The following is a 15,873-nucleotide window of genomic DNA, read 5'->3' as shown; positions in this document are numbered from 1 at the left end:
AAATGATAAAAAATAAAAACAGTAATACAAATCATAGTAATAATAATGAAAAAAATTTACTAAAAATGATAAAAAAATAAAAACAGTAATACAAATCATAGTAATAATAATAAAAAATTTTTACTACAATTATAAAAATAAAAACAGTAATACAAATCATAGTAATAATAATAAAAATTTTTACTAAATATTATAAAAAAATAAAAATAGTAATACAAATCATAGTAATAATAATAAAAAAATTTACTAAAATTATAAAAAATAAAAACAGTATACAAATAATAGTAATAATAATATTTTTACTAAAATTATAAAAAATAAAAATAGTAATACAAATAATTATTAAAAATAATTATAAAAATAATTATATACAAATAACTGTATATAAAATATATAATTGTATATTAGATGATATATAATTATATACAAATAATTATAAAAATTATAAAATTAGTAATACAAATAATAATGATAATTAAAAATGTTATTAAAAATGATCAAAAATAAAAATAGTAATACAAATAATTATTAAAATTATAAAAAATCTATACAAATAATGATATATAATATATATAATTATATAATATAAATTATACATAATTATATACAAATAATTATAAAAATAGTAATACAAATAATAGTAATAATAAAAAATACTAAAAATGATAAAAAATAAAAATAATAATACAAATAATATGAAAAATAATTATAAAAATAAAATAATTATACACAAATAATGATATATATTATATATCATTATAAAATATATATTATATATAATTATAAAAATAATAATAAAATATAAGAATAGTAATATAAATAATAGTAATAATAATAAAATTATTACTAAAATAGTAGTAATAATAGTAATATTATTACAATTAGAGTAATAATAATTTGTACAATTGGATTAGGACAATATGAGACAATAAAGACAAAGAGTTATGGACCCCCACGTACCTTTTCTGGGCAGCACAAGCCCGAAAAAGGACCCCCGTTTACAAAGATTAACCCTTAAAAGCAATAGCTTGTTGCATATTCATACACCTCATCCATGATGATGTTTGATTCCATTCAAACACAGGATTCTGTCTGGTCATCATCAACTTCTTCCTTCTAATCCTGACAGCGCCTTCAAGGCGGGAAGAAGTTAGTTTCTTCTGATAATGGAGCAATAAATTCTTTTTCTCTGAAAGATTGAGGTGTCCTGGGGCTGCTATCTGGTGCAAGTGCCTCATTCCTTTCTTAAAAACATCTCACTAACATAGTTCTTATTTTAACTACAAAAGTTACCTTTTAATTACGAGACTACATTTATCATACTATTAAAATGTTAATGCAGCACCACTAATCAATACATCAAAATAGATATGGTAAATATCTGCGCAGAGCCATGCAATATGCACTTTTCACAAGATCATCCTTGTCTTCCACCTGGACACGCCAAAGAGAGCTGGAAACCACCCCAACCTTCTCCCTGCCACGGGATTGTGATTAAACCCTTGGAAATGCAAAGCACAGCTCACTGGTGTGTGGCCACACTGGGGACACAAAACTGTCCCCGAGCACAGCAGGGGAGGACCCCCAGAGGAGGCTCTGCAAGATGACAAACCCATTGTCTGACAGGATCTGAGCTTGATAATAAATGCAAGGAACTCCTCAGAAGCTCCTTAAAGGGTTTTTAAGCTTCCATGTGATGTATGAGTTTGCACTGAACAAAAGATGATGGGGCCATGGGCCCCAGGCCACTGCTTGGTGTGATGAGCCAGGAGGGGACAGTGCCTGCCTCTCCCTCCCACTGCCTTGAGGGTTGGACTTGATCATCTTAACAATCTTCTCCAACCTTAACAATTCCGTGATCCTATGACCTCATGGCTACTGCCAATTTTTGGGGGTAAAAGTCATGGAGAACCCAAGGAAAACAACTGACAGCTGCCTGCCCCTCCCAGCTGGAGATGCTGCTTCCTTCACAGAATTGTGGAATGGTTTGGCCTGTAAGTGACCTTAAAGACCACCCAGTTCCAGTCCCCTGCCATGGGAAGGGAAGCTCCCAGTAGCTGGAAGGCTCAGCCCAAGGATGATGGAACCAGCACAGGAATGTCACCAGCAGAAGCCACAGGGCCTCCCTGGGGACTCCCACCCAACCTGGCAATGTGCTGTCTCAGCCAACTGAACCATTTAATAATGTATTTGTTTCCAAGGGAGAATTAATTCCCTACAAGGGCCTTTTTTGTTTGTAAATGACTGCCCTGGGAGTGCCAAGAGCTCAGATTGTTTTAATCACTGGAGCCGGCCCTGCTTGGGCTGCGTCTGCGAGCGGAGGAGGCTCATTAAAGAGAGAGCAGTGACCCAGGGCAGGGCCAGCAGCCAGGCCCAGCCCAGCCCGGCCCGGCCCGGCCCAGCCCAGCTCAGCTCAGCCCAGTTCAGCTCAGCCTGGCCCAGCCCAGCCCAGCCCAGCCCGGCCCGGCCCGGCCCAGCTCAGCTCAGCCAAGCCCAGCCCAGCCCAGCCCAGCTCAGCCCAGCCCAGCTCAGCCCAGCCCAGCCCAGCTCAGCTCAGCCCAGCCCAGCTCAGCCCAGCCCAGCCCAGCCCAGCTCAGCCCAGCTCAACTCAGCCCAGCCCAGCCCAGCCCAGCTCAGCCCAGCTCAACTCAGCCCAGCCCAGCTCAGCCCAGCTCAGCTCAGCCCAGCCCAGCCCGGCCCGGCCCGGCCCAGCCCAGCTCAGCTCGGCCCAGCTCAGCCCAGCCCAGCCCAGCCCAGCCCAGCCCAGCTCAGCTCAGCTCAGCCCGGCCCAGCCCAGCCCAGCTCAGCCCAGCCCAGCCCAGCTCAGCCCAGCTCAGCCCAGCCCAGCCCAGCTCAGCCCAGCCCAGCCCAGCCCAGCCCAGCTCAGCTCAGCCTGGCCCAGCCCAGCTCAGCCCGGCCCTGCCCAGCCCAGCCCGGCCCGGCCCAGCCCAGCCCAGCTCAGCTCAGCCCAGCCCAGCTCAGCTCAGCTCAGCCCGGCCCAGCCCAGCTCAGCTCAGCTCAGCCCAGCTCAGCCCAGCTCAGCCCAGCTCAGCCCGGCCCAGCCCAGCTCAGCCCAGCTCAGCCCAGCTCAGCTCAGCCCAGCCCAGCCCAGCCCAGCCCAGCTCAGCTCAGCTCAGCCCGGCCCAGCCCAGCAGAGCTCTCCTGGCAGGGACTGCCCCGAGGGGCTGAAAGGAAGAGCCCTGAGGAACCCCCAGATCCTGTGCAGGCACGGAAAAGCAAAATCTGGGATGTTCCTCCTGTTCTGGCAAACACTTCAGTGCCAGCACACAGGTCTCGGGGGTTTTGTGTCACCTCTTAGTGACATCCTGGAGCAAAGGAGGCTCAGGGGGCCCTTGTGGCTCTGCACAGCTCCTGCCAGGAGGGCACAGCCGGGGGGATTTGGGATCTTATCCCAGGGAACAGGGACAGGAGCAGAGGGAACGGCCCCAGGGGAGCTCAGGGTGGGCATTGGGGACATTCCTCATGGAAAGGGCAGGGCTGGAGTCCCCATCCCTGGGGGGATTTCACAGCCCTGTGGCTGTGGCACTTGGGGACATGGGGCAGTGGTGGCCTTGGCAGTGCTGAGGGAGCAGCTGGACTCCATGATCTGGAGGGCTTTCCCAACCTGACCAATTCCACATTGCTGGTTCCACATTCCTGGAACTGGAATCAGCAATTCCCCAGTCCCTGGCTGTGTGCTGGGTCAGCAATCAGTTAACAGAGCTGCAAGGCAGTCTCAGCAGCCCCCTGCAAGCAAAGGAAGGGGAGCGGGGCAGGGGGGATTATCCCTGATCCTCTTACCAGAGCGCTCGGTGGACAGGCTGCCCTGCCTGCTGGGGGACCTGGGCACGTCGGGCACGGGCGCTGCCAGGCTCAGGCTGGCAGAGGAGATGGTGCTGTCCGAGCCCAGGGACGTGCTGGACTGCGTCAGCGACGAGCGGCGCAGCTTGTTCTTCAGGAAGAAACCCTTCAGCTTGGACTTCTTGCCCCCCAGCTCCAAGTCATCCTCCATGTCCAGGGCTGCCATGCTGCTGGGGATGATGGCAGAGGCCGACTCCAGGTCGTACTTCTTCTTGCCTGTCACCTTGTCCTTGAGCTTGCCGAAGGGCGAGCGCGCCTTGTCCTTCACGGACAGGTCGAACATGCTGGCGGTCAGGCTGTGCCTGGTGAACTGCAGGCTCACCAGGATCTCACCACGCTCCTTCTCCTTCTTCCCAGCCTTGGAGTGCAGCTTGTGCCACCTGCAGCCACAGGGGACACACAAGGGAAGGGCCCTCTGTCACCTCCCAGAGCCACAAGCCAGCCACAAGAACTTGGAGCAGAGAAAGCACCAGTGTAGCTATGACATTTTCTGAAAAAGCCTTTCCTTAGGATTTTTTCTCCTGAGAAGCTGAGAGGCCTCAGGAACAAAATGGAACCAATGGTTATCTGCTGCTGTGGAATGCAACAGGTAAATCTTTGATTGGCCCATGTTGGATGTTTCTAATTAATGGCCAATCACAGCCCAGCTGCCTGGACTGTCTCAGTCAGTCACAAGCCTTTGTTATCATTCCTTTTCTATTCTTAGCCAGCCTTCTGATGAAATCCTTTCTTCTATTCTTTTAGTACACTTTTAATATAATATATATCACAAAATAATAAATCAGCCTTCTGAAACATGGAGTCAAATCCTCATCTCTTCCCTCATCCTGGGACCCCTGTGAACACCACCACACACCAGGGACATCTAGCACGAGTTTCTCCAGGGAAAGGGTTGGAAAACTTTGGAAATACCCAGGGAGGTTTGGAGTCCAAGGAATGCCTGGATGTGGCACTCAGTGCTTTGGGCATTGGGGATTGGATTCAATGATCCAGGAGGGTTTATCCAACCTCAGTGATGCTGGGATTCTAACCCAAGTGTCCCAGGTATCACCTAAACCCAAGTCAGAGACACAAACACCCCACACAGAGCTGACACGGGACCTGAGCCCTCCCTGGTGCACCTGGGACACGGCACACGGGACCTGAGCCCTCCCTGGTGCACCTGGGAGGTGGCACATGGGACCTGAGCCCTCCCAGGCAGCATCTGGGACATGGCACACAGGACCTGAGCCCTCCCTGGTGCACCTGGGACATGGCACACAGGACCTGAGCCCTCCCTGGTGCACCTGGGACATGGCACACGGGACCTGAGCCCTCCCTGGTGCACCTGCAGCCCCAGGTCCATCCCTGTCCTCACAACAAACGCTGCCCTTCCACTGAGTAGCCTGGAAAGCAGCAGCTGACTGAGCCCTCCAGGCAGCACTGGGACTCTGCAGGCAAAGCTGGGAGCTGTTTGGAAGGAGACAAAGCCACCAGCGTTTTGTGCTCGTGATTGGAATGCCCCAGAGCCAGTGACTCAGGGATCCTCCCAGCAGAGACTGAGCCACAATGGCAAAGGAGCTCAACAGCATCCACTGAATCAGCTCCTGCCAGAGCTGCTGTGTCTCACTCCAGCAAAGATGCTCACTCAGGGTCGCCTGCAAGTGTCCTTGGATCAATGCTTTAAAGGGTGATGCATGCCAGGAGCTCTCTGGGGCAGCAGCAGCTGCTGAGCAGCTCCAGCCCCACCCAAGACAAGGCCACCCTTCCCAGGCTGCTGATCTGGGGGCAATCCCCACATTCCCACAGCAGCTTCCAGAAGGAGCTATTGGCCATGCCCGGCACAAAGCTCCCACTGATTCCTGAGGATTCCTGGGAATGCTTCCCACTGTCCCACCCCACACAAAACCCCAGGCACAGACTTTGCTCCAAAGCTGCCATGGAACTGGGGGAACACGGGAAAAGGCTCCAAACCATTCCCTGCACGAGGCAAAACCACCCCCAGCCTCCCTTTAGGTGCTGGTGCCTCCTCAGGAATGGCTGGGAGCTGGCAGGGCATGGAGCAGCCCCTGGAATGGGATGGCAGAGGGGTCTGGACTGGGGACACCAAAGCAAAGACACACCCAGAGCCACCCCCTGGCTCTCCATTCCCCCATTCCAATGGGGCAGCACCAAACACAGGCCACCAGGGAACCGTGCTTCCCTGTTCTTCTCCAAAAATCTGTTCCTCCCCAAAAATCACCTCACCCCCCACCTCTCTGCCAGTCCAGGCACCCCTTCCCAGGGCACCTGAAGCAGGATGAGCAGGAACCCAGCACAGCCACTGCCCTGATCCCACCCAGATCCAAGTATTAAATGAATTTCTGATTAAAATTCCCCTTAACAAGGCCCAAGGAAAGCTGCAGGCTCAGGACAGATCCTGTTTCTCCAGGCTGTGCTTCCTGGGAGCAATGGGAGGTGAAGACACTTCTGACATGCATGAACAATTCCCCAGAAAATAAAAATCCCACTGGTTCACTCAGTGGAGAGTGAAGCCACTGAGAAGAAAAAAAATAGGGAAGGAAACAGGATGGGATGGGATGGGATGGGATGGGATGATGGGATGGGATGGGATAATGGGATGGGATAATGGGATGGGATAATGGGATGGGGTGGGATGGGATGGGATGGGATGGGATGGGATAATGGGATGGGATGGGATGGTGGGATGGGATAATGGGATGGGATGGGATGGGATGGGATGATGGGATGGGATGGGATGGGATGGGGTGGGATGGGATGGGATAATGGGATGGGGTGGGATGGGATGGGATGGGATGGGATGGGATGGAGTGGGATGGGATGGGATGGGATAATGGGATGGGATGGAGTGGGATGGAGTGGGATGGGATGGGGTGGGATGGGATGGGATAATGGGATGGGATGGGATGCGATAATGGGATGGGATGGGGTGAGATGGGATGGGATGGGATGGGATGGGATAATGGGATGGGATGGGATGGGATGGGATGGGATGGGATGGGATGGGATGGGATGGGATGGGATGGGGTGGGGTGGGATGGGGTGGGGTGGGGTGGGATGGGATGGGATGGGATGGGATGGGATGGTGGGATGGGATAATGGGATGGGATGGGGTGGGGTGGAATGGGATAATGGGATGGGATGGGATAATGGGATGGGATAATGGGATGGGATGGGGTGGGGTGGAATGGGATAATGGGATGGGATGGGATAATGGGATGGGATAATGGGATGGGATACTGGGATGGGATGGGTGGGAGCAGCAGCAGGTGCATCAGGAGGACACTTCCCCAGGGACTGGAGGGGAAAAGGCTGCCGGGAACATCCCCAGTGCATTCTGCTCTGGAAGGAGGAGCTGGAAGCAGCTCAGGAGGGAAGGGCTGCAGCAGCCTGGCAGCTGGGCAGGGAGAGCCTGGGGGGCTGAGTCACTGCTCAGCAAAGACAAAGAGCTCCTGACTGGAGTTTGTGTGCCTTACATCATCCCGTGGAAAAAACCAGGGAGGACCTGGGGGGATTAACACAGGAAAGGCAGGAGCTCCCCTGGAACAGGCTGGGTGTGCCCCCAGCACCCCCAGCCCCGTGAGCATCCAAGGGGATCTGGGGCCTGAGCCTGAGCTGCTCCAAAAAGCAGCTGTTCAAGGCAGAACCCCTGCTCCTGCTGGGACTCTGGAGCTATTTCTGGTTCCCAAGACCTCATCAGCACTCGGGGCTGCACCTCTAACAGGCAACAGGGCTATTTTTAGGCTGAGCTCTCAGTTTGTGGCACAGGACGAGGGTTTGGGAGGATCCAGCTGGTCCCTGTCGAGTGCTTGGGTTTTTTATGAATCAGCCCCAGAGGAAACAGGAGGTGCAAACTGCTGGGATGGAGCAGGACAGCAGGACCAGGGAGGGAGCAACTCACAAACTCCCACAGCACCTTTCCACCAGGAACCCCCTCCCACAGCCCTGGGTTTCCCAAACTCCTTCAGGAGCTGCCCTGGGGGGACGCTGGGAGGGGTTTCTGGGCTGGGGCCACCCAAGGTCCCATCTTGGAGAGGGACACGATGCTTTTCATGGGAATAGACAACACACCCTGGAAATAACCATGAGATCCCTTTTCCAGGTCTGAAGGAGCAGAACTGGGTTACATCAGTCAGCTCTGGAGCAGGGGAGGGAGGGAGGGAGCTGTGCCAAGCACATCCAGCCCCAGGGATCCACCAGGATCTGCTCCCTGAGGGGGTGGGAGGCCACAGCTGGGATGCAGCCCCTGGCTGCACAGCACACCCAGGACAAGCCACTCACCCCCAGCCACCCGCTCTGGGGACCCTCCCAAGGTCTGGAGGGGTCCCAGCCCCACACAGCCTTGGCAGGTCACAAAACTTCAATTAAAATGCAGTGAAACCCTGTCCCAGAGCCAGAGCTGGTGGGGAGCAGGAGCAGCATTGCTGCAGGTGAAGAGATGTGTCCTGGTCTGTGCTGCTTTCCTGCTCCCTGCAGCTGGGATGTGCTTCCAGGTGTGTCCTGGTCTGTGCTGCTTCCCTGCTCCCTGCAGCTGGGCTGTGCTTCCCCTGCTCCCTGCAGCTGGGCTGTGCTCCCAGGGATGTCCCAGTCTGTGCTGCTTCCCCTGCTCCCTGCAGCTGGGCTGTGCTTCCCAGGTGTGTCCTGGTCTGTGTTCCTTCCCCTGCTCCCTGCAGCTGGGCTGTGCTTCCCCTGCTCCCTGCAGCTGGGCTGTGCTTCCCAGGGGAAGGAACCTCCTGGATCAGCATCCTCTGCTCCCTGGGGAGCTGCTCCTTTTTGCTCCTTTTCCCCCAGCTCCTGCCCCCTGCCCTGCCAGGGAATGTCCTGCTGACACACCGAGAGCTTGGGGACACCTCCAGGGTGACACATCCATGGGACACCTCCAGGGAATGGGGACACCTCCAGGGTGACACCTGCAGGGCCTGGAGAGCTCAGAGACACCTCCAGGGTGACACCTCCAGGGCATGGAGAGCCCAGGGACACCTCCAGGGTGACACATCCATGGGACACCTCCAGGGTGACACCTCCAGGGAATGGGGACACCTCCAGGGTGACACCTGCAGGGCATGGAGAGCCCAGGGACATCTCCAGGGTGGCACATCCAGGGAATGGAGGGCCCAGGGACACCTCCAGGGTGACACATCCATGGGACACCTCCAGGGTGTCACAGCCAGGCAGAGCAGCCCCAGCCAGACGGAAGGCACAAGCCACAGGCTGGGACATTCTCTTTGCTGACAAATGTGCATTGTCCCTGTGACCCTGCCCAGGGCCAGCACTGCTGGGGTGCATCCCCAGAGCGAGGGACTCCAGATCTGTGTTCCATGCAGGGCAGGGCCTGCAGAGCCTGCTGAGGCTGAGGGGGAGGGAGCAGAGACTCAGCCCAGCTGGGCAGAGCAAACCCAGCCGGGAGAGCCTGGCAAGGGGAAGCTGCTGCAGGCTCTGGGGAGCTGGGGGGGCCCTGCAGCCCCCATTCCTGGGCTGTCCCTGGATCAGGAGCAGCCCCGTGTGGCAGAGGCTCCCCAGGGCCCACGGTGGGGCTGTGCACACTCATTTAGGTCAGGGTGGTTAATGAGCACAGCCCAGCCCTCCCAGACAGCCCTGAGTGGCTCTGCTCCTCCTGCTCCCCCTGTGTGGAGAGGAGCAGTGCCAGGGGCAGCCTGGGGAGACAGCCCCAGCTCTGGTTCTACATCTGCTGTTGTCAGGATCAGGGCAGGCACAGGGAGCAGACACAGGGCTCCCAAACCCACAGCTGTCCTCATCCTGCAGCACCCCTGCCTGAGCCAAGGGCAACAGAGCACAGGAATGTGGTTATGGGGGGAAAGAGACCCCACAGAGGATGAGGATGGGGTGGATTTGCTCAGGGCAAACACCTTCCCTTCTCCTCTGGCCTTTGTCCCCTCCTGGGCAGCAGGGGACAGTCCAGGGGCCACAGGGACACCCCTGGCCCATGAAACATTCATGGAGCTACAGGGGAATGCTTGGGCACTGCTCACTCCCCACCAGTGAGAAACCTTGCAGAGTTTGGGAGTGCTGGGCTGGCCATGAGCAGGACATGGCATGAGCAGGACACAGCCAGGATCTCTGGGGTGGCATGAGCAGGACACAGCCAGCACCCCTGGGATGGCATGAGCAGGACACAGCCAGGATCTCTGGGGTGGCATGAGCAGGACACAGCCAGGATCTCTGGGGTGGCATGAACAGGTTATTCCAGGAGGACAGGGGCTATTCCCATGGGCATATGGATTATTCCAGGAGGACTGGGGTTATTCCCATGGGGATATGGGTTATTCCCAAGGATAACATTGATTCTTCCAGGAGGACATGGGTTATTCCCAAGGATAACATGGGTTATTCCAGGAGGACAGGGGCTACTCCCATGGGGATATGGGTTATTCCCAAGGATAACATGGGTTATCCCAGGAGGACATGGGTTATTCCCAAGGATAACATGGGTTATTCCAGGATAACATGGGTTATTCCAGGAGGACATGGGTTATTCCAGAGAACATGGGTTATTCCAGGAGGACATGGGTTATCCCAGGGAGAACATGGGCTATTCCCAAGGATAACATGGGTTATTCCAGGAGGACAGGGGCTATTCCCATGGGGATATGGGTTATTCCCAAGGATAACATGGGTTATTCCAGGAGGACAGGGGCTATTCCCATGGGGATATGGGTTATTCCCAAGGATAACATGGGTTATTCCAGGATAACATGGGTTATTCCAGGAGGACAGGGGTTATTCCCATGGGGATATGGGTTATTCCCAAGGATAACATGGATTATTCCAGGAGGACTGGGGTTATTCCCATGGGGATATGGGTTATTCCCAAGGATAATATGGGTTATTCCAGGAGGACAGGGGCTATTCCCATGGGGATATGGGTTATTCCCAAGGATAATATGGGTTATTCCAGGATAACATGGGTTATTCCAGGAGGACATGGGTTATTCCAGAGAACATGGGTTATTCCAGGAGGACATGGGTTATCCCAGGGAGAACATGGGTTATTCCATGGAGACCACCTTTGCCCTCTGATGGCTCTGGTTGGGGTCCCCAGGATTCCCCTCCAAGCTCCAGCTCAGCTGTACCTCCAGAGCCCCACCAGCCCTGCTCAGCACACCCTGGGCACCAGGAGCTCCAGTCTCCCTCTCAGACTGGTCCCAGTGCTTTGCCAGCAGGGAGTTCAAAGGAGTTTCCTGGGGGAGTGAAGTCCCTCGGTGACCCCTGGGGTTCAGGGGTGCACCAGGGGAGGAGGCACAGCTGGAGCATTTCTGGAGCACTCCCACTTCAGGTGCTCCCCCAAAGGCTCCCCAAAGCACTGAGCACTGCCAGGGCAGGCCAGGCTCACCTAAAGCAGCAGAAATCCTCCTGCCCTGCCCAGCTCAGAGCTGCAGCCAGACACAGACACAGAGCCAGAGGCTCTTCCCAGCCTGCTCCAGGCTGGCATTTCCTGCTGATTCATCCCTGCAGCAAGGTCAGCCTGCCCGGCCAGGAGAGCCCCCAGCCTTCAATCGAGGATTTAGCAGGGCTGCCACAGTTCCAGAGCAGGGCAGGGCACGGAGCACCAGTGCAGGGCAAACACAGAGGGCAGCCCCTGCTGGCACAGCCCCCTGAGAGCCCAGCACAGGCACATTTCCCTGCAGTGAGGCAGCTGGGCAGGAGGAAGCTCACCTAGCTGGGAGGGGAAGCACAGGGTGGAAAACAAGCCAGCCCCGGGGAATTCTGTGCTTTTCTGTCTGCTTTGTGTTCCTGCCCCAGCTTCCCCTGCCAGGGCTGGGAAGCTGTTCTGGTTTTGGATGGCTGATGCTGCAGGTGATCCCTGCGAGCTGCTGAAAGCACAGATGGGAAATAAACACAGGCTGATTCCCTGGGGATGGAGCAGCCGAGGTGGGAAGTTCATCTCTCCAAATGCTCTTCCCAGAAGTGCTCACAAACCAGGAACTAAGGGCAGCTGCTCACACAGCCAGAGCCCAGCCCTGCTCCTCCAACAGGCAGAGCAGGAGCTGTGTGCAGGGGCAGGGAGCCCTGGCCATGGTGCTCCTCTGGGACACCCAGCAATCCAGGGGAGAAAATCCCTTTGGCACCTGCCAAAGGGCTCATCCCAGCACTCACAGGCCAGGAACAGAGGTGGTGTCACTCCAGAGGGACCCAGTGGCAGGAACAGCCTGAAAAGCAGGGAAAAGCCAGCCCTGCTGGTGTCCCCAGCTGCTGGCTGTGCCCCAGGGATGGGACAAGGCCTGGCACGGTCACAGGCATGCAGGGGATGGCATGGAGGGGACAGCTTTGGGACCAGGACAGACACACCAGGGATGGAAAAGAGCTCTGAGCCACCAGGATGGGGCTGGCATGGGAGCACAGGCAGCAGCTTCATCCCAAATCACTTTTCTTTGGGATCTGAGGCTTTTCTCTAGCACAGGATGGACAGGTGGGAAGAGGGAAGGAGGGAAGATTTCAGGAGGTGTAAATCAGAGTGGAACATTTATGGCTGGGGACAGCAAGAGCAGGAGGCAGGACATGATCAGCCCAGCCAGATTTATCTGCTCAGCACACACAGTTTGTGTCCCCCAGCTGCCTCCCAATAAACCACCCAATGGGCACCCAGTGACCTGAGCTGCCTGGACACACAACCCAGGGGACAAGGTGACACTGGCAGTGCTGCTGATCCCTGCCCACAAGAACTCAAACCAACACGAGCCCCAAGCTGACCCTGTGAGACTGCAGAGCACCAGGGGCTGCTGCACAGGCCCCATGGGAGCAGCTGCTCCTGGCAGCCCCTCCAGGGCACGGGGGGCACAGGAGAAACACCCTCTGCTGTGGATCCTGGGGGCACAGGAGAGACACCCTCTGCTATGGATCCTGGGGGATACAGGAGAGACACCCTCTGCTGTGGATCCTGGGGGCACAGGAGAAACACCCTCTGCTGTGGATCCTGGGGGCACAGGAGAGACACCCTCTGCTATGGATCCTGGGGACACAGGAGAGACACCCTCTGCTATGGATCCTGGGGGGCAGAGGAGAAACATCCTCTGCTATGGATCCTGGGGGCACAGGAGAAACACCCTCTGCTATGGATCCTGGGGACACAGGAGAAACATCCTCTGCTATGGATCCTGGGGGCACAGGAGAAACACCCTCTGCTATGGATCCTGGGGGGCACAGGAGAGACACCCACTGCTGTGGATCCTGGGGGATACAGGAGAGACACCCTCTGCTATGGATCCTGGGGGGCAGAGGAGAAACATCCTCTGCTGTGGATCCTGGGGGCACAGGAGAAACATCCTCTGCTGTGGATCCTGGGGGGCAGAGGAGAGACACCCTCTGCTGTGGATCCTGGGGGGCAGAGGAGAAACATCCTCTGCTGTGGATCCTGGGGGGCAGAGGAGAGACACCCTCTGCTGTGGATCCTGGGGGGCAGAGGAGAAACACCCTCTGCTGAGAATCCTGGGGGATACAGGAGAAACACCCTCTGCTGTGGATCCTTCCCACTTCAGGCTGGGAGAGGCACCAGGGCAGGTGAACACACAGAACCAGCACCCAGAGGAATGCCTGTTCTCCAAAGGGACACCAATGCCAGGGCAGGGACACCAGTGCCAGGAAAGGGACACCAGTGCCAGGGCAGGGACACCAACCCTGGGACAGAGACACCAGTGCCAGGGCAGGGACACCAACGCCAGGGCGGGGACACCAATGCCAGGGAAGGGACACCAACGCCAGGGCGGGGACACCAATGATAGGCCAGGGACACCAATGCCAGGGCAGGGACACCAATGCCAGCACAGGGACACCAATGCTAGGGCAGGGACACCAATGCCAGCACAGGGACACCAATGCCAGGGCAGGGACACCAATGCCAGCACAGGGACACCAATGCCAGGGCAGGGACACCAATGATAGGCCAGGGACACCAATGCCAGGGCAGGGACACCAATGCCAGCACAGGGACACCAATGCCAGGGCAGGGACACCAATGCCAGCACAGGGACACCAATGCCAGGGGAAGGCACACCAGCCCCATGGCTCCACACAGCCTAAAGCAGCAGCTGCAGCTGCTCTGGGAACAGGTCACACAGGGATTGCTCACCCATCACACCAGCCCCTGCTCAGGAGTGAGTCAAACACAAAGAAAGGTTTGGGAAAAGGGAAGGAATGCTGAGCCCAGGAGCAGCCCTGCTCCCTCATCCTCACTGGGTTGGTCAGGGAAAAGCCCCCTGGCAATGCAGAGCTGGGGAGGAGCCCCCAGGCTGCTGCTCCAGGGATGCAGTTCCCAAAGGCCACGTCCCAGGCAGGCCTTGATGGAGCAGGAGAATTCCAGGGCAGGTCTGAGCACACCTCAGGCAGGCACAGGCTCTGACAGGCCCCAGGCACAGAGAGGGGCTCAGAGGCCATTCCCACCTGGCGCTGCACAGGATGCCAGGTTTCCCTTGGGCTCCTCCAGATTCCTCCAGGAGCCACAAGGAGCATCCCCCAAGAGGAGGGGAGCAGAGCCCACCCTGCAGCCAGGCTCTGGAGGGATGGGAGGGAGCAGGGACTGAGCACAGCTGAGCTGTGCCCCAGGCCTGCAGCTCTGCACCAACAGGACTGAGGGGTTTGCCCAGGTTTGTGCTGCAGGTTTTTCTGCAGCTGGAGGCAGTCAGGGCCCTGGGAAATCCACGTGACACAGTGAGAAGCCTGAGTCTGCAGCTTTTTGGGCTGTAAGATGATGGAGGATGATGGGCCAGCGCTCTCAGCCACCAAGACACCAGACCCAATGTGCCAGATTAGCTAAGCTGGGAGCAGACCACTCAAATATCTCAAAAAATGAGAAAAGCAAAGTTTTCCTGCAGGAGAGCAGAGCAAGGGCCTTAAACCCCTTAAACCAGCAATGGCAGCTGGGTGGAAATGGGGTAACTGGGCAGGTAGGAGCAAAATTACACCCAAAATAACAGCCTGTGGGGCACCTGGGGCCTCTGCCCTGGGCTTCCAGCTCAGGACAAACACTTGCCTGGGGTCAGCTGGTCACCAAGGGTGTCACCCCATCCTGGCCACCACGAGTGCCATCCCAGCTGTGGTCACCAAGCGTGTTGTCCCAGCTCTGGTCTCCACAGGTGTTATCCCACCCTGGTCACCACGGGTGTCACCTCACCCTGGTCACCACAGATCCATCCCACCCTGATCACCACAGATCCATCCCACCCTGGTCACCACGGGTGTCACCCCACCCTGGTCACCACAGATCCATCCCACCCTGATCACCACAGATCCATCCCACCCTGGTCACCACGGGTGTCACCCCACCCTGGTCACCACAGATCCATCCCACCCTGGTCACCACGGGTGTCACCCCACCCTGGTCACCACGGGTGTCACCTCACCCCGGTCACCAAGGGTGTCACCTCACCCTGATCACCACAGATCCATCCCACCCTGATCACCACAGATCCATCCCACCCTGGTCACCAACGGTGTCACCCCACCCTGGTCACCACAGATCCATCCCACCCTGGTCACCAAGGGTGTCACCTCACCCCGGTCCCCACAGATCCATGCCACCCTGGTCACCACGGGTGCCATCCCACCCTGGTCACCACGGGTGTCACCTCACCCTGGTCCCCACAGCTGCCACCCCAGCCCTGGCTGCCCCCCTGCCCCCACAGCAGAGCATCCTGCCCCAGTTTTTGGCAGCAGCAGCCCCTCCTCCCCTGCAGCATTTCCACACTCCAGGGCGTTTCCTGCCTCAGAGCTGCATTTTCAGCCCGAACCATCCCAGCTCAGGGCATGCCAGGAGCTCCCTGGTGCTCCTGGCCCCCTCACAGCCCCTCACCAGCCCTGCTGGGCACTCTCTTTGCCCTTGCATGCAGAGCTCTCATCCCAAACCCACCCCAGAGCAGCAGTTTCCTCCCCACCCCAAGGTCTCTCCCTAGGCTAAGGACAGCCGTGCCAAGGACAGAGCTGCAGGGATTTGGCCTGGGCTCAGCTCCCCAGGGAGCAGACACAGCTCCAGCCTGGGTGTGACAGTGTCCCCTGGCACGA

At 55.8% G+C, this 15,873-nt stretch overlaps 1 protein-coding gene across 4 annotated transcripts in view; it reads right to left on the bottom strand.

Annotated features, from left to right (window-relative positions):
* RAB11FIP5 (RAB11 family interacting protein 5) overlaps nucleotides 1–15,873 on the bottom strand; it is a 42,973-nt gene that overhangs the window by 21,354 nt on the left and 5,746 nt on the right. For all 4 annotated transcript variants that reach the window (XM_054514561.1, XM_036382402.1, XM_036382403.1 and 1 more), the window contains exon 2: nucleotides 3,802–4,241. In XM_054514561.1, coding sequence (XP_054370536.1) covers nucleotides 3,802–4,241 — 440 coding nt within the window. The remainder of the gene's footprint in view (nucleotides 1–3,801; nucleotides 4,242–15,873) is intronic.

This window comes from Molothrus ater, chromosome 4 (genome assembly GCF_012460135.2).
Source record: "Molothrus ater isolate BHLD 08-10-18 breed brown headed cowbird chromosome 4, BPBGC_Mater_1.1, whole genome shotgun sequence".
Taxonomy (NCBI): Eukaryota; Metazoa; Chordata; class Aves; order Passeriformes; family Icteridae; genus Molothrus; species Molothrus ater.
Note: the sequence above shows the minus strand (reverse complement) of the source record. Positions and strands in the feature narration are given on the sequence as shown.